Genomic DNA, 24,241 nt, shown 5'->3' on the forward strand with positions numbered 1-24,241 from the left:
CCCTACTCCAGCTTGCTAGGCTCTGTTTCATCAACACCTCAGCTTCCACTCAAATAATACTTATTCTGTTGTTGTAACTGCTGTCATTAACACAATTGAACACAGCTCACAATATTCGTTAGAGAGAAAAGAAAACCTTTGCTTTAATCATCAGCATAAGAAGTGATAAATGGCACATTTGCTTTGTGTACTTATCTTAAAACTCACCTGCTTCCAGTACATTTAAAAGCAAATCTAAATGACTTCTCACAAATAAGCACAGGATTGTTTCAGGGGTGGATGGACGGCCTTGGGAAGCCTTTACTCTGGACCTACCCTAGACCTTTATCTGCTCCTTATCAAACCTCACCAGATGTTTCCCACGCACACTGGGGACAAGTTAACTTCCCCACTTGCCAGGCAGAAGACCTTGCCCCATGTTTGTACAGGACCCAAAACACAGGGGCTGTGAGCTTGAAGAGGTTTTACAGGTATTGCCATCAGCATGAATCCTTCTCATCAGGTAGATGACTTTTGCCTGGTGCATTTAACCTCTCCCCTCCACCCATGGGATAGAGGAGAGGAGCAATGGTTCCCCCAGACCAGCTCCCGAATGACTGCAAGGGGCTCACAGGAAGATGGAGACACTGGATGTACAGGGTTGGCTGCATTCTCCTGGAAAGGGAAGGACCATTTCTACTGGACTGTCTGGTCCAGAGCAATCCCATGCATTCTGGGCAGCTGTGCTTCCCTGCATCCATGCAGCTCACAGCAATGTCTTCTGCTTGGAGCATGGTCATGGCATTGCCAGTCAAAGGACCTGGACTTTGCAGAAAAGAAGTGTTGACTAGCAATGGCAGCTGGTACTTTTGCATCGTTGGCAACAAAATTAATGATTAATTGAACTGTTCACTACTTAAAATCAGCCTTCTTGGTCCATTAAACCCTTGGCAGTCATGACAAGATTCCCTGGTGGACTGCGCAGGAATTGCTGTCTTTGTTCCAAAAGTAATACTCTTCACTTTCTACCTCCAAACATGAAGCTGGAGATGGCTGGGCCAGAGCAGGAGCACGTGGGCATCTATGGGGAGATGCTTACCTGAAGCCAAGGAAGCTTTGCTTGACTTTGTTGAGGAACTGAGGAAATATTCAACATCCCACTTTCACTAAGGCTTCACCGCATCAGGACCACTTGTTAACTTTCACACCTCTTAAAACATTCTTCAGGCTATGCTCTGCTCCTTATCTGATCTCTGGCCTCTCAGTTCCTTCTCTATGGTCACCTTCGTCTCTCCCCCAGCATCATCTTCTTGTCTCTCCACCTGGCCTTGCCATGACCTTGGCTGTATCATTGGCTGTGGCTTTGTTCCCCTTGTCCCTCTGCACAAAGTTCCTTCAGGACCACTCCAACAGCTTTGAGTCTCCTGATTTTGTCTGTAGCACTGAGTTCATTCTGGCTCACTCTATTCCAGCTCATGAGGTGCTTTTTCCCATTCTCAAGTATGGATGAAAACTTCCTGGCAAGGCCCTCCAATAACCCTTCCCTCCAGCTCCTCTAGACCTAGACACACACGTAACATTGATTCCTCTAAACACAACTAGGTCCTTACTTCTGACCATCACCATCCTCCATTCTCTTCCTCTTTCCTGACCTCCTTTACTCCTGCTTGCCAGAGCATCAGTGGCTGCAACATCCCTCTTGCTCTGCCTTCTGCTCCTTTTCTCCCTCCAAGCTCTTCTTCAAGCATCCCTATTCCAAGCACAACTCCCTACATTGTATTCCTCAAACCCTTCCTTGCCCTCCACTTAGCAGCCCCACTATCACCTTCCCGCATGACCAAAGCCCCACTGCTGCCCCTTGGGGAGCTCTTTCACCGCCTTTCACTCCCTGTTCCCTCCCCCACCCTCCCCTGGGATGGTCACCAGGTGTGCTCCTGGCCCATTCCCTTGTGGTATCCCACTCTCAACTCTCACAGAGCTCTTCCAGACCCTATCACAGCTCCTATTCCCCCAACCCCATAACTGACTTTCCCTGTGCGGCCACAAGCTGTCCAACTCTTTTTCCAGTCAATTTTAACTTCTCTTCCTTTTTTTTTTTTTTTTAGGGTGTGGGGGGGAGAGCTGCCTTTATGCATTATTTTTTTTATTTTTTTCATGCCTTTCCTGCTCCCCAAGTCTGCACGTGCTGCCTTATTTCTGAGAAATAGCTGACTTCTCCTCCTGGCCAAAACCCACTTCTCCACTCCAGACCCTAACCCTTCCCTTGCGAAAGGCAAAGCTAATTCACCTTAGTAACACGTACTAAATGGCCCTAATGATCACCAGCTATACCTGGCAATTGAACTGTCCTCAACCTACTGTCCTCCTCCACACCTGCTCCTTGCATCCACTGGGATCCGTGCCTGCAGCCACCCTCCTCTACCTCTTCCCCCCAAAGATGGAGAGTTTTCCAGGGGAAGACAGTTTGGCCGGAATGATAAAGAGCAGTGCTGATAATCCTTGCATCCTGCCAGACTAGTTTCAGTACTAGCCCATCCACAGGGGTGTGCCAGAGGGGCTGGAAGGAGAGGCTGCACATGAGCACTCACGTTCCCCTGCCCAAAGGCTGGCAACCAGGGGAAGGGGTTGTTGGTGCCAAGAGCTACAGACTTCGTCCTGGGAACATCAAGCATGTGGAAGGAGGAAAAATGGGCTTATTGAGCCCTTGGAGCGTGTGGCTTGTTTTCCATAAAACCTTGCAGGTAAGATGGAGTTTTGGAGCAGCAGAATTAGCTGGCCATGTCCTACAGTGCAGTCTCTGGGGTTTAATTAGGTACAAGACATCGATGGACACTCCTGCCCAGGAGGAGTCTAAAAAATTAAGTGCCTGATATGTGTTGAGAGCCTGCAGCAGATGCAGATTTGCACTTGATCTTTCTGCATCTCCTCTCCCCCGCCCAATATTTTCATAAAACTTCTAGTGAATCATTAGCATCTCACTCACATGGGAATGGACCTTGACAGTTATGTAAAACATCATTAAAGAGAGGTGAGGGTGGCTTGCTAGCTGCACACACACACCTTCATACATTACTTAATGGTTCGGGCTTTGTTACAAATTTTTCAAAGGAAAAAGTAATCAACCTTCATAATAAAAAAATGAAGCCGTGTCAAATAACCTTGCCAAATAAAACCACCTAGCAGGCTGCAGGATGGTAAGCAGTATGGTAAATCATGCTTCAACTTCCTGCATTAATTTTCTCTGTATGTCCCTGAGTGCTGAAGCACCCCCCACTACTGCCTTCCAGAAATGAACTCACTCATTTCCAGAAAATGCCACACTGTCCTCTCCCTGTGGCAGGGACCCCAGATGCCAGGGGTGCCTTTGGCTTTTCTATGGGCACAGGTGCCCCCACGGCACAGGTCTAGACCATGAGACACGGGTCAGATCCCTGGAGAACGGCAGCACATGGATATGTGTGCTGGGGAGCCAGGACAGGCTGGTCATGTTTGGCGGCTGTGTCACCTCTGTAGTGGATGGTGGAGGTTCGGCAGGGTCTCTCAGCAGACGCCAACCTATCACAGCTCCAGGCCGATCTCAAACTTCCTTTTTGTGGTTTATGTCGCCTCGATTTATTCATTTCCTTGTAAATTACAGATAGACATCGATGCTTGCTATATTTAGACAGTGTCTGTAACTGTGTGGGGATTGTAGGTAAGCCATTTTATTTGTAAAGTGATGGTTTTAAAGGAAAGTGAGACTTCAGAGTCACCCCTCAGTCTGGGGCTGTCTGCAGGTACGGGTGACCTGCATCCACACCCAGTGACAACAGGCAAACTCACTCCCCAGCCCACAGTCCCTGGGACACAGACAGCTCCCAGCTCTTCCACCTTCCTGCCACCACCACTAAAAAGGCTTGTCTGGCTCTCTCCCAGCAGCTGCACAAAGCTCAGCAACCATGCAGACTAATTAGTTTAAATAATAAAATTTTTAATATGGTGCAATTAAAACTTCCAGGATTCAGTTATATCAAGGGTGGGAGAAGCTCTGGAAGAAAAAATTGCGTTTGGTATAAAAAGAAAAAAAAAGAATTTGCACTCTTCCCATGCAAACATCTGTCATTTATTTCACCATTTCCCTTTGGAAAGTCCATGTCTGGCAATGGTACATAGGATGGTCATCCATGTTAAAAACCACACAGCAGCCACTTCTCTGGATGAAGGGTCACCAAACAGTTTGGGAAAAGATGAGACAAAGGGTGAGGACAGCAAGAACTCTTCAGACCCAGTCTGGGTTTTTTAGCTGTGTTGTGAAAACCCCTTTGCTCTAAACAGCTCTGACCTTTCCTATTTCTTGGAGATTGACGTCTCTACAGTAGATACATGATGAGGTCATTCACCCTGTTTTCAAAGTCTTTCTCTCTCACTACTCCTTGCATGGGTTTTTAGTGTGGGAGGGGACAGTCATGAAGAGGGCTAAACCTCTTGATCATGTGTGAAAAAAGGAAATGAAAATGAGCTATTGGAGATGAAACAAGACCTGACCCATAACTTCAGTTTCTGAGGATATAAAAGTCATGAAACCCAGAAGTTTGAAAGGAAAAAAGTAGGACATCTAGCTCAAAAAGCAATTTTATATGAGGTTAGATGCTCTGTGCTAGAAATTGGAAATCCTCAGCCTTTGTTTTTATGAGAGAATTATGAATGGCTGTGACAGGAGCGTGAGAAACAATTGATTCAATCACCTCTTTGAGAAAAAGTATGTGGTGGCTCAGACTGAGAGAAGCTGCACACCAGCTTCCTATGGGAAAGCCTAGCATAAATGATTGCCATGATTATATTTTGCTGGGCAGTTCATGGTTTTGAGGGTGAGAATCACAACTGGCAAGATGCAAGGACATCCTACTCACAATTATAGGAATTGCAGTGTTGTCTAGAGGCTGACCTTCGAAGGTCATGCCCCATCATGCTTGACACTGGGTAAATAGTAAGAGGCACTATCTGCCTTTAGATCTTGTGGTCAATGTAGAGAAAAACTGAGAGAGGACCCAAGAGAGAGCCAAAAGGTGGCTAGACCAACAACAAGGTATTTAGCGATGAACATTACTATGTAGGTGTAACCACCAGGAAAAAAGGAAATTTCTTCATGGCCATGTGCCAAGGCCAGTGCTTATATTATCTCAAGAGGAGAAGACATAAGACTATATGAGATAAACAGTCCCTAATATATGAGTAGGACTTACCCATGAACAGAGACCGGCTAATGTATTTTGAAGACAAACAACAGAAGTGCTGTTTGAAGACAAACAGCTGAAAGTGTCTGATGACTCCCTGTGATGTGCTGGCCATCCCCAGCTGAGAGAGAGAACCTGGATCTTGCAGAACTGAAGAAATCAGGGCTTTCCTCTAGCTGTGTGATCCAGATTTAAACATCGGCTCTTTACAAAGAAAGTGAGAAGGAGAAAGATGAACACCACGATGAGGATGCAATGAAATATGCTTCATGCACATGGTGATGTACACATTGCACTAGCACTGATATAGCTGAAAGAGCTTGGAAAGCATATTTCAGGGAAGATGCAAGTATCTGCTCTAACCTCACCAGGTTCATGTGGACATTCACTGAAATTCCTCTGGTAGTTTTGTTAATACTACACAGACATCATTTCTGCTTGGCCAGGAAAGGGATTAAAAGCTGAGATGAGCAGACAAGACAACAAGAGTCTGTAAGTTTTGGGATTTCAGACATTTCTAGAGCAAGAATTCAGAAGCTGGTCTTCAAACCAAAACAGAGTGAGCCCAAGGGTCAAAGATGAAAACACTTCCCAGGAAGATGGAGGGCACATATTAGCTGTAGTTTATGAAGTCACCTGAATCTGTCTGTTCTCTTAGCTTAAACGACAATTTTTTTTCATAATTCATGATCTGTCTTTTGAGGGGAGCAGGAAATGATAGCTGAAGCCTGGGAGACTGATTTGAGAGCAGTGCCCAGCACACAGTCCCAGGTTTGGCCTCAGCTGGCAGCACTGTAAACTGGAGTGGCAGAGGCTGCCAGCTGCCTGCAGAGACATGCATGGCAGCCATGCTGTGTGGAAACAATAAAAATGCATTTGCAAAATGAAGTCCTGTGTTTCATTGCCATTGTTTACCAGGGCATGAAGCTACTTCTGTCTAAGAGCTGAAAACCTGGGCTAGGCTGTACCCATTCTTGACAATTGGCTTTTTGTGGAACATCACCCTATGCAGAGCCACTCAGACATCAGTTTTCCAGTCAGTATGCCAGTGCCAAGTGGAAAAACAAATCCAAGCACAGAACCAAGGCATTTGGCCTGTTTTTCAGTTTCCACTTGAGCACAGGCGAATGCTTTTTCCTCTTGCCGATTGCCAAAAGGGCAATGACAACCCATCCAATCAGCATGTTCATAAGTTATTCAATGTCTATAGTTCAAAAGCCTTATTCTGAGACATCTAAGTTAGCTCATCCTTGACTGTCATGTCAGCACGGTCAAGGCACTGAGCATCTGCAGACATTTGGTCAGTTAGTTCCTAGAGCTCAGCAGTGGTTGTGGGTTGCAGTGGATGTAACCACTCTGCTGAGATGCAAACAGTATGTTCTTACCTGACTACACACTTGAAAGTTAAGTGCTTGAATGAGCTACACACCAGCTACCTCCTACCTATCCTGAGTCACAGGGACCTGTCAACTTCTCTTCAGAGCAGACCAAACTCACAAGCACTCAATTACAAACAAATAACTCTTAGCCTCCTACTAGTCAGATCAGAGTTCAGATAAAAAACACTGTGGCAATCTTTAACATCTTGCCATCCAGGTTCATCTAAATTTGAGATACAGTTCAGCCTGGGAAAAGAGATATGATGTTTTCAAACTACTGGGATTTATTGGTGAGTACTCTTTCTCTCTGCCCTCTCCTCCCCCTTACCCCTCTGTACAAGTATACACAGACAGTGATCTAAGAGTTTGCAAGAGAAAATGTTTTACTTTTTCCTGAAAGCCCTCTGTTGAAGGTGGTGTTTCCCCACCTCCATGCTGCTGACAAATGCTGATGTAAACACCGTGCATATGCCTGTCTAAAAGGCCACAGGGTTTTTCACGTGAATCCTGTGTTTTTTCCACAAAACCCATTACGCTGTATTTCAGCTTAAAATATAACTCCTTGTTTCTGATTAACCCACAAGGCTAATACAGTCTACAGCAGTAGGAAGAACTACTCAGCAGAACCAAATTTTGAATATAGGTGCTTCTCTGGCATATAAAAACCCCTTTCAACAAACAGTTGTAACTGTGGCCATATCAAAATCAGAAAAACCAGTACTGACACAAATATCGTTTGGAAAAAAAAAAACCAAACTGTTAAGCCTTTGGTGTTGACAGGAGTAAAACATGTCATTTACAATGCCACCGAAATCATAACAGGAAGGAAGTAGACCTCAGAAACTATAAACAGAATTTAACAGAGGTAGGAAGTACTTCAAATGCTTTCACATAGTGACTGTAAAAAAAGATACTAAACAGAGAAAATGTTTCCAGGTTTTCTTCTTGTTTGCTTTTTCTTTCCTCCCCACTTTAGGTATCTGTAGTCATTTTGAACAGCAAGAAATGGTGACAAAAGTAAATGCAGCTTTAAAGTCCCCATGTGCAAAATAATTTATGGTACAAATCAACAGCTTGATTTTCCTTCCACTCTTCCCTCGGCACCATCCCTCCAAGAGAAATATCTCAACCTCTTTGCTCAGTTAAAATAAGCCTTTCACCTGCATCTCTCTGCATTCAAACTATGCAAGTTGTGTTTGGCCAGAACTTAGATGGTGCTCTTCTCCTTCCCTCTTCACAGCTACTGGCTTAAAATTATGCTACTTCAAGGAAAATAGTTAAAAGCTCATTCCAAAGCAAAAAATAATAATGTGCCTTGATAGTCAATAGGGGTCTCCACAAAAAGAGAAAATGGCCCCCACCCTCCATTTTCACACACTTCACAAATCTCATAACTGTATTTCACACCTTGCTTGCTCTGTAAGTTCCTGCACCCAAGGACCCCTCTCAGGACACTGATTTCCAGTAAAGAGAGGGCTTCCTGGTGAATTCACTCCTGTTCAAAACTTTACCATTTTAGTTCACTGTATCATCCTCCTTTTCACCCTTTCCTAGCTTTACTCACTTGAAAGCACTCCAGCAATTACAGCAACCAGCAACAACCACCTCCAGCTGCCAGCCCAGCAAATGGCAGTCAGAGGTCCCCACATGCTGGGCTGGGCAGGGGGGCACCAGTTTGGTCCCCAGCCCCAGAGGTCCTGGAGGGGCAGGGGCAGAACATTCAGGTACGTGGCAGCACCAGATCCCTGGCTAGAGGGCTCTGCTGCATTGTCCGTGGGCCTAGAGACCAACAGCCGAAGGGTAATCTACCTATTTTCCCCTTTTCTACTACCCGTGGCTAATATCACAGACATTTCTGTAAGCAAAAATACTTACCTTTTGACCTTTCTCTGCACTTTTGGCTTAGAACAGAGTTCCCCATAGACAGCCAGCAGCGCTGCCCAGGTTCATAGTGCAGAACCACGCACGTTATATCTGTCCCACTACTGAAAACAACACATACAAATCGAGTTGGTAGGGAAATAGAACTTTATTCTAAGACATGAGCTGAAGCAATGAGCATATGAAGCAATGACCACTAGAAAAAAATTGAAAAAAACCACATCAAATATTTGTATTGTACCAGTTAAATTTGAACACAAAAGTCCCTTTCTGTAAAATGTATGCACAGGACAAAAGCATAGGCGAAGCTCTGAAGGTCTCCTAGAGCATTGCTTTTGATGTCTAATAAAGAGGTCTCCCCCCTATGGAAATCCTTAAGCCAGGAAAAAACCCTTCAAGTAACAAAGTTGAAATGATCTGTTGATTCTGCTTGGCACTGTGGAGAAGGAGGGGGATAATATATCCCAGAAGAGTATGCATCTTTAAGATGTATAAATTCAATGTCCCTAGAACACAAGTCTGCTGTCAGATCAAGTACCATTTTTTCTTCCTCATTTAGGAAGTCAAGTGAAATATGTCTGTTAAGCATAAGGGGATCACGTTCTGGAATTAAAGCTGCAAAGATTACACGGTCTGCTCGCCAATGAGGAAATGTCATTGACACACACACCCAACAGATCTCTTCTCTTTGTCTTTACAATGGCATCCCATCACTAAAGGTTGAAAATTGCATCAAATTCTACAAATGCTGAAGTAAGTGTTTCCTTGACTGTCTTAATACAGGAGGCCAAATGCTGCTCTCCTTGAGCTCTCCCTTCACAGTCATTTCAGTACCACTGGAAAAAAGCTGCAAGTGCACACAAAGAGCAGAGGTGGCTCTGTGTAAGTCAGAGGCAGTGGTTATTTTAACCTGGCTCATGCATGTGACATCAAAAAAGGGGTAGCTGGACCATTTCTGTGCTATTTGTAAGGTCTGCCAACTTCATTCTAATGCATATATACATAAATATACATATGTATAATGCATAGTAGCTTCCAATTATAAGAAAAACGTAATTTATTCTTAAACCTGTTCTTTGGGACTCTAGAATTTTAGTGGTTAATCCACTAAATTCACAGGTAATATGAGTTGAACGGTCACTTTTCTTAACACAGTACCATAAATGCATCACCTCAGAAATTGTTATCATGGAGGCCAATCCAAGAAAAACAATGGCAACAAAAAGATTCATTGTCAGGACAAATGTCAGTCAGGCATTAAAAAAATATGTCTCTGAAGAATTGCATTGTTTTCAAAAAATACACTGAAATATTCCATACAAGAATATAGGCATCACACTTACGAATCTAAATTTATAACCACTAACATGTATTAGCTATTCTCAATAAACATCTACATTTACTACCCATCTACAGTAGCTACAGTTTCAAATTGGGAACACCACAAATTTATGTACTTTCCCTGAGATCAGTAATCCAAAATAAATAGCCCTGCAAAGGTAACAGTGTAAACTCTGGATTGAAGTCTTCGGTAAGTATCAATCCACAAAATCCAAGAATAACATTAAGCAAACGTAAACATAGCAAACATTTTGTCAGTTTTGAATTATTCTCAGCAACAGTGGAACTCTATGTGAGACATAGTATCCAAATGTCGAAGACACGTCATTTTTATTGTACAATATAGTTGTCCTAGTTCACTTTCCTATCATTGAACCCCTGAACATATCCAGCTGTGATGTGGATCTCCAAATCGTGACCCAGATCTGCTCCTCCAATCTGCACAATCTTTACAGTGCCTTTAAAGACACTCTTTCTGAGGATCTTATTCTTGAATAGAGGAATGGCGAATAGATCTGTGATAATCCTCTGGACTAGTCACAAGTTCTGGTAAATCATAGCCTCTCAGCAGATGTCCACTGTTTTGTTGAGCAAAGTAATACAGCTGCCTGGCAAACATTGGTTCAACCTTAAGAACAGACAAAATGTTAATCAGACATGTGACAAAACCTCATGCTCCTCATCTTGATTATTTACGGTGGTTTTAAGTTTGAAAACAAGGCCGGACAAAACAGTTCTGCTTACCAGAATGGGAAAACTATTTCAGTGGTCTCACTAATCTCTATTTTAAGATAGGTCTTGCCTAGCCTAGCCCAGCTCTGCTGCCGAGTGCCTTACTACCTGCACACACTTCCTTACCTCCACAGCCTTCATTTAGATGGGCATGTACCAGTGACACAGATGATGCATAAAAACTGCAGTTCCTTAGCCAGCCCCAGGGTGTGAGTGGTGCCCGCAAGACACACATGTCCATGGCCCCCCGAGGTGTTTAAATACATATGCAATATGTCAAAAGTCTTGTCTGCATTGGAAAGTACTTTGAGGACTTAACTTGAAACGCTGGAGCCCTCAGGTAGACTGAGATACATGGCCAAATGACTGAAATTAGACTTCAACCTAACACCAAGATTTCTCTTGTTTCTCTTCATTCAAGCTCTGATGAGGAATCTGCTCAACCATCAAGTGGGATTTGTATGATTTAACACTGCCTTCACTTGTGTCTCTTCAGAAATCACCATTCAGGCTTTTGGGCTCTGACTGCAAATACTTAAGCTGTACACTGAGAACAAATACCTGAAGCTCTCCTTACTCTCAGGGGGCAGACAGGCTGGATGACACTTCTCCACAATCCTCTTCTGCTGGTCAGCCAGTCCTTCCACATTAAGAATGGGCACCATTTGGAAGGAAAACTATGCCATAGGGGAGATGGGAAGTCAGCAGGGCGGGTGAGCTAGAGGGGCTCCCATGACATGTTTGGTGGGATGGTGGAGCTCCATGAGCCCAGGGGCCAGGACAGTCTAAGAGGTTGAGCAGGCTGAGCAATTGGTAAGGGGGAAGCAAAGCTCTAGAAAGAGCAGAAGATACAGGCTCATAGAGAAGATGCCAGGACCGGAGATGGATAAGAGGGCTGGTGAGAGGAAGGAGGGATGGAAAGCTGAAAAGCCAAAATAGGAATGGAAAAGAGTTTAGGGAGAATCAGGGACGAGCAGCTATGTCTAACCAGCAATTGCACAGGTCAGGATGGAATTTGTGAGCTTCCCAACTTCCACCCCAGAGAATTGCTAGGCAGCAGTGTGGCACCATGAAAGCTGTGCAGATAAGGGAAGGCCACAGCTTATGATAAAAGTCTGACTATTGAAGGGGCTACTACATTGTCCCCCTTCCGCTGCTACTGAAAAGGCTTTCGAAAAAATTAAGAGAGACACTGGTTTTCTTCCCAAGGATGCAATAAGCTAAGCCTTGCCACTACTGTGTGCACTATCACCTCTCTTGTGGTTTTATGGGCCGATACAGCCAATTCAGAAAGTACCTGGTCTCAGTCTCCGTCATCACCCTCTCTCAGAGAGCATCCCGAAACACTAGCTTTGAGTGTGTGTGAACTGTGGTCAGTCAGCCCATGAGCTTGCCAGCTACCTGAACCTCGAAGCTGCACAGGCTGCATCTCATTAAGGGCTGAGGTACCTGAGATGCATGCTGGGATTCTGGAGCAACTCCAGGTGCAGTGGATGAAAAAGCACCACGTCCTGCACTGGCCAGGCAGTGCACTGAGCTGCACAACTGGTCTGGTAATAACAACACAGCCCATCAGTTCCAGGGTGCATTTCAGCTTTAGGTATCGATGGGATTTGCAACAGATCACAAATGACACACTCTACAAAGAGGGAAAATGAGGTGCTCTGCCCTACCGAGGGCTACTGGTCAGTCCTTGGCAGATCTGGGGATTAAACCTTGCTGTGGATGGTGACAGATTTTCAAGAATTTATTATCTCCCTCAAAACATACATGAGGTTCAAAAGCCTGACTGGCAGAATCATATCCTTGAAGAAGTATGTTTCTTTTAGGTAAGGCAGAAATCCTACTTACATGGGCTGTAATTAGTTTCCTCTGCCTCTGTGGATCTGGAAATTCCTCCCCAAAGCAAAGAGCGACCTGGTATCTCGGCAGTGGACGTCCATGGTGAGCAAAGGCTTGTAGCTCTGGAAAGAGAGAAAGTACTGTGTTGTGGAATAATCATGGCAGGCAGGCAAGCACCATTCAGCTGCTCATTCACTCCTGCCCCAGGCACGGGGGAGAAAAACAGAATGGCAAAAGTAAAAAAAAATGTGCCTTGAGATAAAGACAGTTTAATGAGTAAAAAGAAGAATAAGAAAAAAAAGACAAAACAAAGAAAAACGGGTGACGGAAAAAGCAGTTGCTCACAACCAGCAGACCAGTGCTCAGCCATTCCCCAAGCAACAACAACCTCTGGCAAATTCCCCCATGCCCTGTTTTACTGCAGAAAACAAGGTCATATGGTATGGAATATCCTTCAACTTGGGTCAGCTATCCCGGTTGTGTCCCTTCCCAGACTCTTGTCCACCCCAGACTGTGTGCTGTGAGAGCAGAGTGAGAAATAGACACATTGCATTTGCGCTGTTCAACACTAGCTACAACATCCCTGTGCTATCAGCACTGTTTTGGTCACAAATCCAACCCATAACACCGCATGGACCTCTATGAAGAAAATTAACTCTATTCCAGCCAAAACCAATATAAGCTGATAAGACAGGCTTTGTGAATGACCCTTGGAACACAATGGGAAAAGATAAAGTAACTTCAGGGGAGGACGAGAAAGGTCAGGAAAACAACAAGAAGTAAAAAGAAGACTGATTTTGGAAATTTTCCCACAGATCAGGGGGAGCTAGTTACAACACTGTAATTTTTCTGTTCGTTTTGTCTCACAATTAATTTCATATGCACAAACCTTCCAGTTACTACTTCTATTAGACCTCAACAGCAGAACCCCTGGAACAGTAGCCAGGAACCATTCAAGTAGACACCCAACAGCAGGACTGAAACCAATGGCTTAGTAGAGCCAGAGACTCAAAGTACTGCCAGTCATGAAATTCAGGCACAGCTAGACAGTCACAGAGCCACTGCCACCACTGTGTCTACTGGAGGACACGGAGGTAACAAAAGGTAACAACTGTATTTAAGCCAGGTACCGAGCCAGCAAAAGAGCCTGTGTCTTCTGGGCTCCTGCACTCCCTTCACTAACTCATAACCCTGTGCAAAGTGAAATGGTCAAATTATATTATTATTCCAATAGTCAGTGTCCCCTATGAAAGGCAGTGGGGGAGGCCTTTATAAGGTACTTGCACTCAGAAGAAAATCACCAGTGTTGTGGACCAAACATTGTGTTTTAGACGCTGCATTTCCATCCAGTAAAGAGAAAATTCCATCTAAAGCAATATCCTTGCTAAACTCTATGTTAAGTGCTGTACTTCTAGATAGCTGACTGGTAAAGATTTCATTTTAATTTATAACCTTCATCATGCTTTATGGAAAAAGTTGAAATTAATATTAAACTCAATGTATTATAAAGAAGCACCCTCCCTGCTACAGAGGGAAGGGAGAGTCTTTGAACTTAACATGACAAACGCATCTTTTCCCAAAATACACCCCTGCCATTTCTACTCTAACTGTGAGCTTTTCAGGACAAGGGTGTGAATTCAGTGGCTACCATAACAGCCCCCCAACCCTGGCTTGGACTACTGGTGTTATTAGTAGGGTCAGTTATATGAGTAAAACAATGGGCAGCTCACTTGAAACATGGAATAAAGCATAGTTTTCCTCAAAGTCTCCCCAGAATTCCTGAAAAGTGCTATGAACTTTCTGGGGGTATGCCAAGAGAGAAGAGCTGTTTTCTCTGGGACCCTGCTTCCCTCTGTGCTGCCACAGGACAGAGAAGGAAGATCCACCCAAGGCCAGTCCAACCACACTGCTAATGGGGAACTTCTTTCACCTTCCTCTTTCCTGTTTTACTTGGCCTCAGCAACTCTCCAAATCCTGAATACCTGTGGAAGTGACCACAGCATGGACCTGGAGAAGAAAGCCCTTTCTTTCCCACCACCAGGATAATCATGGCTTGAGGTCATCCCCACACTTCTCTAAAATTCTCCACTCACTCTGTCTCCCTTTCCAGGCCCAAGTGCATCCTCCAACACCAAAGGGCTCCCCATGTGACTCCCCAAACCTTTCCCATCTCCTGACATTCCAGCTCCATCCGCCTCTCCTTCTGCCAAGCCAACCCTTCTCTGGCTGCCACCCTCACACTCCAAGTTCTGTTCCTCTGTCCTCCTACTGTCCAAGCAGCCCAATTTCTGCATTTATGATACATTTATCTCTCTCCCCAGAGACCATTCCCCTGGTTTCTCATTTATTGTCATTTTAGCTTTCTCAGCAGTAGAGGCTTCTCAACTCAGCTCCAGTGCAGTTTGCATCACAGGGTCCAGCTCCTCAATGGTTTCCTAACAGCTGTGGTCCCTAGCAGTTCTGCATCTGTCCCTTTCTCTGCTGTTCAAGATTCTCTCTTCTGGCAGAGATCTCCTGCCTCTCTTCTCAAGGGAAATCCAGCTTCCCAAGGTGGGGGAATCCCTAAGCTTGCTTGCAGTCTGGGACCTCAGCACATTCAATTAACATGCAGATGTGATACACCCATGGCAAGTCACTTACAAACCCATCTGAGCATCATCACATGCAAAAACTCACTTTGCACACACCACAGACTGTAAATTCAACCACACGCTTGGGTTTGCACAGGCACTGGTGCATACGTAATTTAGGAGGGGTGAAAAATAACTATTGTTTGAGCTTCTCTCTGGGGTTAGGTGTCTAAAAAGAGATGTCCTGTCAACCGTTTGGAAGAACCCAGAGTACATCTAAAAAACCACCTGAAGAAAAGGGAAAGGGATTTCCAAAACCATCATCGGGGCAGAATTATACATCTTTAAATTAGCATGTGATTGAAGCCCAAGCCAATACCCTGACCTCAAATTCCCCTTTCTAACTGTCAATTCTCACATTCATATAAGATTTCTCTCTTTAAATGCATTTTCTCTTGATGGTTTTTCTAGGACCGTACATCAACTCTGGAATATAAAGTATGCTAAGGTTGCTGGTTTAGGTGTAGTTTGTTGTGGTTTTTTTTTTAATTTTGCAAGGCATTATTCCCCTTAGAGTGTCATGCCAGTGCTGATGCTCTGTTCTAGTAAGAAAACACACTAAATCACAGGCACACAATTCACCTCTAAGAGATGCCAGAAATGTCAAAAAAGGGCCAGTGTGTATTCCTACTGCCTAAGCTGTCCTTTGGGACAATTACCATCTCCCACCAGTTTCTCTGGGTGGACAGTTCTCTCTAACTGCTCAGGTGTGCTGGGAAGCAAAGTAGAGGTTTTGCCCCTTCCCTTCATGGACTGGAAGGAAAAGGCACTGTCCTAAAGCATACCCTTCCCCCCTCTGTACTGCCCTGTGCAAAACCAGACATTTCCACAGAGCTCTGGTAAGGTAATGCATCTCCTTGCTCAGCATATTAAGCAATCCCAAAATTTCAGAGCTTCCGAAATCCTTTTTACCTCCAAGATATCTTTTAAACACTGGTACAGACTGAAAAGAAGGCTTTCTACTGAAATTTGTATGCCCTGAGCAAGACCTTGCTCTGAGTCAAGTTGAGAGCAGTGCAAGTGCAGATTACAGACCTATCCAGGACTTAGACTAGCAGATCCAAGATCAGGATCCACTTTGCTATGTCACTCAATCTGAGGAAAGACTATTTTGTTAGGTTCCTCCTTATGCTTCTAAAAGAAATGTGGGGAATTGGGTGTCACCAGCTGAGCATCAGTTCACTCCTGCTGGTCTGTTCAGGGGCATTGAATGTGCACATAGTGCAGAAATTAACAAGACTATTCAGAATTCAACCACTCCTTGACTGCACTTGCCCAGAAGAATTAAGGGGTAATTCATAAGGTAGCATAGAAAGAGCACTCCTGTAAAGCTGATGTGAACAGCGACCCAGTGACATCTCCAGAAACAATATCAAAGCCATAGTGGGAATTACCTGCTAAAAACTGCTGAGTATCAAAGAGCTTGCATGTTTGGTCCCGCTCCAGCTTGTTGGGTCGGTCACTGCAGAGTGCCAGAGGCCCGTCCCAGTAGATCCTGCTTTGGCAAAGTCTCTTAGCATAGAGGCCATCAGGTGCCATCCACAGTATTACTCCTCGTTCCAGGTGGTTCAGTAGTTTTTCTATGTTCTTCCTCTGGCCATTATCCTCTGGATAAGGGAAGATAACTTGGTCCAGGCTGCTGACCTCATAACTTTGGCCATGGGATATCCTACAACCTTCAGGACTAGAAGTTGTCACCTCCTTTACCAGTATTTCACGGTAATATAAGCAGATGTGGAGTCGGCAGTCTACAAGGAGAAACAAACAAACAAACAAACAAACAAGAATTACTGAGGCACATTAGGATGGATGTTTTATGCTTCAGATCTGTACTAAGGCCAAGAGACAAGTTTGCATGAGATTTCTGAGCCTGGTGGTCATCACCACCCAGAAGTTCACATTAACAAAAAAAAAATATAAAGAATATGAATACTGAAACTTGTTGTGCATGCTAGCATTAATGCTCTCTCATTGTATTAAAAGGGCTACTGACTTGTGGGAATTTGGTAGGAACTAAAATCCCACAAACTTCACATTTCCGTTTAAAAGGAAAAATCTGCACACAAAAAGTTGATGTTTGTCACATTTTCCAAGTTCACAATTAAACCCACCGGCTCAGTACACTTCCTCAGATTTAATAAGGAAGTAGCTATATTTCCTCCCAGATTTTGCATAAAAGAGGCTTCTGCACAGGGGACCTGCAAACTTGCACTCAGCTGCCTGAAGAGACTGCTGGCTCCAGCTCCAACAGGGCTGTACCCAAAATCCCCAGCCTTACTTTCAAATGGCCATTTGGTCAACTTGGCTGATTCCTAAGAATTCACATAGCACTGAATATATATAAATATATGTGTGTGTGTACAATGTATTTTATATATACACACATATATACATACATTCAGGTGAACAATCCTGCTCAAGAAACCTGCCAAGCGCCACATTACAGGTTTATCCATTATTCCCACACCTTTTTCCCACAGTTATTATCCCAGTTCCCCAGCATCTGGACATCTGCAAATCTGGCTGAAATTACTTCCCTTTTATTTCCCGAATATCTTTTTTTTCCACCTGCAATAATGAAGCAGAACCAAGCCAGATCGCAACAGCAGGAGCACAACCAAGCACCCGTTTTTGTAACACCAATTTTTGTGGGGGCTCCTCTCAGATGAAAAACTGAGTCTTAAGTCAATGACCCCCCAAAATTTCCAAACAGCCCTGGGAAGGCCTGATTTGGTGTCTCACCAAAGCAACCCAGCATTAATACTGTGAGCCAGTGAAGCGCTTCCATTAATTTTAACAACCTCCACCCCCTGGAGTTGGGGCTAGAAGTGCTTAAGTACCCTGAAAAACAGAGGCTTAACACCATACACCAAATTCATCGATTAAAGCAGTTTCTTTTTTTTTTTTTCCTTCTTTTTTCCTTTCATCAGAAAGGAGAGATGGCTCCTAGACAAGTCAAGCTGAAAGTCTCTTGTCAAGTTCCCCAGGAAGCCTGGGGGTTACAGACCTTACCTGACAGGGCGAGGGCTTCACCAGACCTTATGCTTGGCTCAATCGGGATGCCAGGAGTCTGGGACTCAGGAGGAGCACAAGCATAAAAGGTTCCTGTCACCTGACAACCTGTTTTCACAAACAAAAGTCAGTGACAGTGGCCTAAATCCTGAAAGAAAAGCTAGGGCAGAGATCACAGCAACGCAAAAGTGAGTTTTTCTGGGCCCCAACAGGAACTCTCTCTCCTTCCCCTTCTTCTGAAAAAGGTCCTATTTCCCAATTTTTCCAGGTATGCCAACTCTACCAATCACTCCAGATGTTACTTGGACTGTGTTTGTATTTGGATCTGCATGAAATATTTCCTTAGCATTTCAATATTACCTCTAGTCCTTTTCCTTACCTAACATGTTATTCTATTAGAGAAATAATTTATATTGTTAACTAGACTACAGTGCTCTTAAAAGTCATCTGCATAAAACAATCCATTTTGTATAAGGAATTTTACTAGGCATGGGTATAACAATAAAGCTGGGATTAACACTGTTTAAATGTAGGTAAAGAAAAACATGCAGCAGAAGATTATTGGGGGTTTATAACCAGGATTCCCATTAGATGTTCCAATAGATGCCCTTCTGTAAGTGCATTATAACATGGGCAAGTGATGTTTTTCCTTGTTTCGTTATGTCAATAAAAGTCTCTGGAGGATGATGCAGGTGAATTGCAGACAAGCGCCCGCTACCTTTCCTAGTGGCAGAACCCAGCACAATCAGGAGCTGAAGAGATGTGGATAAGAAACACCCACATCTCCTAACGTGTTTTAGAGCCCAATGAGAAACCCAATACCAGCCACTACCAACTGCCTCCAAATTCAGCAAAGCATCCAAACATGTTTAACCGCTGCAGAGGATGTACTTCAGGGCAGAGTTCATTCTGCTTGCTACATTGATTTCTTTATTAGCAAATAGCTCAACTAAAAGCAAAGGATTCTGCCTAATAATTCCAATATACTGCCAGTAAAAGTTGCAGTGCACTGACAATTTACTTTTTAACAGATCTAAAATTTTCTCTGCACCAAAACCTCTAGAGAGCTGTCCTCTGAAAATTCTACTCTAAGAAGTCCTTTTTCGCTTTCCATCCTTTCCTGCCCTTCTGAACCAGCTGCTTCTCCTCACAAAGCAAATGCCTGCATTCTCAGGTGAGTTATCCTAGAGGGGTCTACAGCACATGGTTCCTTTTCTGTTATGTTTTATTCCCTGTAGGCTTCAGCATTGCTAATTTTCACAATTCAGGCTTTTTCCTAAGGATGCAGAGCTTGAAGAGCCATGATTATGTTAGGCTCTGGTACTGTGAGATCTTCAGGGAAGGGAACGCTCCTTTATTCTGCTTCTGCTGTGCCAGCCCCAAGAGAGTCTCAATCTATGACAAGTTGTCCCACTGCTGCAGCACTAAAATAAAGTAATAATTCCAGCTTTCTTCTCGGTAGAATAACGTCAGTCTAACCAACAAGGCTGGAGGGAAAACCTCAGTGACATGTGCCTCAAAAAGTCCGAAATCAGAAAGAAAAGCTAAAGAACATATGTTCCCATTTGGGTTCTTTTGTGGGAATTGGTTGCCTTCTTTATTGCTCAAGGCTTTTAAGACAGCTGAGGACTTTGGGGGCTGATTTCTAGCAATTCAGAGGACTGTGTAGCCCGCACATTACACATATGATAGCAGGAAATGCAAGAGCCCAGACAAAGGCTCTTGACACGGACCTGTGCCTCTCTTAAGGGAACCCAGCACTCCTCTCTGGCCGCTTCTGTGAATTCCAATCAAAGCCACACGGAATAAACCTGAAAACTGAGGTTCCTCTAGGTGACTAACTTCAGCAAGCAATACTAAACAAGAGTGTCTTACCATTTTCACAGCCGGGCCCTTGCCAGTGATGACTGCGAGCTGGGAAAGGGACGCTAGCGCACTGGTAGGGAATGTCAGGATGCGGCTGCTCCGGGGCAAACTCCCTCCAGTTCCGTTCATGGGGTACCATGTAGTTCGGTACCTATCCAATTTAACGAGATATTTTTTTTAGTAGGCAGCTGTCAAAACTAACGCTGTGCTTTGCATCAGCTTTCATATCTAAGCTCCTTGATTTTCTCTGCCAAAGCTCATGGAGGTCTAAGCTTTGCCCAGGCTACACGAATGGCATTTTGCCACCACCACCAATGAGGCTTTCAAATGAGTTTCCCACCACTGGTGTAAATAATAAGCGGAGTGGAATAACAAAAGGCAGTCAAAGCACTGCTGGTAAATGTCTGCTTGAAAGAGCAAGGCTTCATTGGGTGCTTACATTCTGGCATCAACAGAATGGCAGGGCGCTAGTATCTATCCTCCAACAGAAAAGAGCCATTACTCCGGGATAAACAACACCAAGGGAAATCAATTGCCCTGTGGCCTCATCTGACATTAGAAAAGTTGCTTCTCAGTTTCTCAGTTTCCATAATAAAGTTTATTCACAGAGAGAACTAGAGACCCCCACCAGCAAGGACAGACATAGCACATAGCACAGAAATTACGTTGCTCAATGCAGAAGGACCAAGCAAAACACTTAACTAATGCCATACCTGGGATGGTAGTGCAGTGTAAGGAGACGTTATCGGAAAGGGATGGTTCATCATTAATGGCTGCTCCTCCATACTGATCTGCTTTGCACCTATGTTCACCAGAGGGATGAAAATAAATTATGTCAACCACATCTGAAGAAACCTGAAATCAGCACATTGAAGACAAATCCACACAACCTGCCATTGAACAAACAAAGGACCAAAATGCCTTTGGGACCAGCTTCCCAGCGCCCTCTTGCAGGTAGTCTGTCCCACTGGGTTCCCCACGGAACAGTGCTGCCCAGCCATACCTATTGCACAATGATGCCAAGCCTTTGCATCCTACAAGCCCTGCTTGGCACCAAGGACTTTCTGGAGAGCAGACAGTGCCCCTGCCTCTGCCCTGGAGGCTGCAGGCTGGGCATCCCTCTCTCCCAGCTCTTCTCCCTGCACTAGTTACTGATTGTCTGCCTCAAAACACTCTTCCCTGTATTCAGAACCTAGATCCTACATGCAATTTTTTATTTTTTTTTTTTGCCTGTCCCTTGAGCTGCCTGCTTGGCTCTCATTACACAGAACTGGCAGGGAGGCTCCAGTTAAAAGAGCAATTCCTCCAGTAATGTCCAGGGCGCCTGTCTGCATCTTCTTGCAAGGGCTCCCTTTCAGTGCTCTGACTTAAATGCCAGCAGTCTTCCCGTAGTAGCAGGCTCTAAAGTCACCAGAACAAGCTGCACTTGAGCCCTCATTTTGGCTCCTTAAAAGACTTAAAAAGACTGCAGGGCCATTCCAGAAAAGCACACTTCAGTCCTCATATGCTTGCAATGAGACATATTCACACTCTGTTACACAGGGAATTTGAGATGCTTTACCTTTTTTAGCTCCTTCTGGCACTATTCTGTACACTTTATAGGGATCTGAGATGTCCAGCTGGCTTCTCTCCACCAATTCTTCAAAGTCATTGCTCTTGTTCAAAGCACACCTTAATCTTGTCTTCCAGGTAGGGGGATCTGGTTTATCAATGCCCTCTCTGAACTTTCCTTTAAAAAGAGCCCAAGCCTGGAAACATTTCAGATAATCAAAAGAGCAAGAAAAAGAAAAAAAAAAAAAAAGAAAGAAAGAAAAAAAAAGAAAAGAAAAAAAAGAAAAGAAAAAAAAAGAAAATCAACTACAAAGTACAATGCTTGAAACAGCCTATATGTGTGTGCTTATATGTGCGTGAATTTACTCCCTATAGGTTTAGGCTAAAAAAATCCAGCATGGTAAGGTAGGAAAAACAATTTAGCAGGTGCAAGGAAGGGGAGAAAACAATCCAAGATGAATGTGGAAAAAGATGTGCTGCAGTCTCACCAGCACTTAACTCCACACAGAGAAGTGCAAAAGTGGGGTCTGTCCCATGGGGACACCAGGGCGCAGCCAGGGCCACCAGCCAGGCAGCTGGCAGCAGCAGCCAATCAGCAGAACCAGCCTACAGAAGCAGGTGGTAAGGACAGGATGGTGAGGGGCATTGCAGAGCCTCCAGGCATCCCTCTTGCCCTGCCTATGTTCCACAGTCACAACCCCAGGCTGAGCCTTACCTTAAAGAGGGCAGCATCCTCCTCACGGTTGTAGTCCTGCTTGCCAGCATGCTTCCAGGGGATGCGGAAGATGCTCTTCTCATCGTTTTCCCACACCAGCCCGGGGTACTTGCCACTGTCTATCTGGTCGATCAGCCACTGGCGGAGTTTCCCGTTGCCACAGCTCACTGAATTCATCCCGCACTCGCCCGGCTCCAAGTTCATGCCACTTGTGTCAGAGGTTGGGTGGGAGTTTTTGGGGTGCCCCACCAAGATGTCCAAGCACCGGCTCTCTAGGGGGCTGTGAAGAGGGAAGAAATGGGCAGGATGGGAGAGAGGAAATCCCACAGGTCAAGTGCTGTGCAAAGTCCTCACCAGCACTCCCCAGTCCCTGATGCCACACATACCACACCAAACAGCAGCTACAGCATGCAGGGGGGCACTGAGACATGCAGGGGGGCCCTGGGGAGCCAGGGAAACATAGTACAGAGCCTCAGGAAACTGGGCACAGCCCCCCACAGCTCTCCCCAGGCACTGTTCCCGCCGCAGACTTTGACAGACTTCCCCCTGTCCCGACATTGTTTTGCATGAATATACATCAGTTTGAAATTTTCATTGCAAGTGACTTAAGGCACAAACCCCTTGTCCTGATCACAGTTCAACTGGGGGGTTACTTTTCGACCAAAAGAGGAAAAAATTGCATAAAAATTTATTTGCAAATGACAGTGCACATATGTGACATTAGACACATGTACACAATTTGGAGGGCTCCACATGCAGTTATGATTTATACGGCATCTATCTATAACATCAAAGTAGTTTTCACAAGCTCCCTTAAGCAAGACACAGTTGAACACATGATGTCCTATACATATCTACCCCTCCAACTGCTCCCAGCACTCATACATAGCAACATTCAAATCTATACATCACATATACCTAAAATTGGAAAGATGGCAACCCACGGAGCCTGGCATAAGGGCACTGTCCCCAGTGACGTGGGAGCTTGCAGCCCACGACGGAGAGGTGCACACAAGCACAGGGAGCGGCGCGGCTCTGCAGTGACAGGCACCTACTGGAAAGGTGCTAACGACGGGACACCAGTGATGGGGACCTGGCATCAGGTTTGTCCCATCAATCTGAAAAAGTGCTTGAATGCCCAAGAGTTTATTTTTGGGGGTCCTCCCCCCCTTCCCCCGCCTCTTACATCTAAAAAAGGGATTCCTCACCCAGGAATCTTTGCCTCAACACACGAGGAGCCTTTCGGAGCGCCCTGCTAGACAGGTCCACATCACTGAGGGCAGCCGGGCAGTTCCGCTCCACATCCCTTACACCCCTCGGCAGGCGCAGCATCCCCCCGGACACCAAACCCGGTCCCTCTGCATCTCCCTTGCACATGGTGCGTCTGCGGGGGGGCTCCGGGGCCGCGGCTCCCCCACGCGGGGCCCGCCGGAGCCCGCGTGAAGAGTCCAAAAAAGTAATTTTTCCCTCTTTGACTGAGCATGAAGCGGATCCCTCCCACACGTTCCCGCGACCCTCCCGAAGGCAGGGGGAACCGGCTGGGCCAGGGACCGGGTGCGCGCCTTAACCTCGGGAGCACACAGCGGCGGGAATTAGCTTTTTTGTTTTAAATTAGAGTAAAATAGAATAAAAAATTAAAAAAAAAAAAAGAAAAAAAAAACTCGGAAAAAAAAAGGCCAAAGGGCTCGCTCAGGTGCCACAGGAGTAGCCCCGACGGGGGGAAGCCAAGGCGCCCGCACCGCCCACCCCACCTCCCTCCACGTCCCGCCGGGTCCCGCGGAGGGTCCGCCGTGCCCTTGCGGCGGGCGGGGGATTCGGGGGCCCGAGGAGCTCCGCCGCCCTTACCTCTGTCGCGGCACTGGGAGCGGGCACGGGCCGCCGGCTGCCGCAGTGGCCACTGAGACGGGGCGCACGGCGACTGGGCCGGCGGCACCGGGAAGTTTCTTTATATGATGGAGGGCGTCGGGCCCGGGCTGGGGGAGGCGGGCCCGGGCCCGGAGGTGGAGCCGGCAGAGGGGAGCGGGGACTTGGCGAGCTGGAAAACATCTGAGGCAGTGACACATACCCATTGCTGGTAAACACGCGCTGCGGGCGGGAGGG

General features: G+C 45.5%; 1 protein-coding gene across 2 annotated transcripts in view; it reads right to left on the bottom strand.

Moving 5' to 3' along the window:
* IRF4 (interferon regulatory factor 4) overlaps positions 1–22,394 on the bottom strand; it is a 41,278-nt gene extending 18,884 nt beyond the window's left edge. Inside the window, exons 1-8 of one of the 2 annotated variants that reach the window (XM_027666303.1) lie at positions 22,142–22,394; positions 21,437–21,623; positions 20,589–20,677; positions 19,885–20,026; positions 18,010–18,117; positions 16,392–16,745; positions 12,377–12,489; positions 8,738–10,421 (exon numbers count right to left, since the gene is read on the bottom strand). In XM_027666303.1, coding sequence (XP_027522104.1) covers positions 10,278–10,421; positions 12,377–12,489; positions 16,392–16,745; positions 18,010–18,117; positions 19,885–20,026; positions 20,589–20,677; positions 21,437–21,623; positions 22,142–22,345 — 1,341 coding nt within the window. In that variant the 5' untranslated portion in view covers positions 22,346–22,394 and the 3' untranslated portion in view covers positions 8,738–10,277. Of the gene's footprint in view, positions 1–8,737; positions 10,422–12,376; positions 12,490–16,391; positions 16,746–18,009; positions 18,118–19,884; positions 20,027–20,588; positions 20,678–21,436; positions 21,624–22,141 lie in introns of those variants that run through there. The other variant, XM_027666302.1, reaches the window with a different exon arrangement.
* Positions 22,395–24,241: the final 1,847 nt, after the last annotated feature.

Source organism: Corapipo altera, unplaced genomic scaffold, assembly GCF_003945725.1.
Source record: "Corapipo altera isolate COAL_440 unplaced genomic scaffold, ASM394572v1 118, whole genome shotgun sequence".
Taxonomy (NCBI): domain Eukaryota; kingdom Metazoa; phylum Chordata; class Aves; order Passeriformes; family Pipridae; genus Corapipo; species Corapipo altera.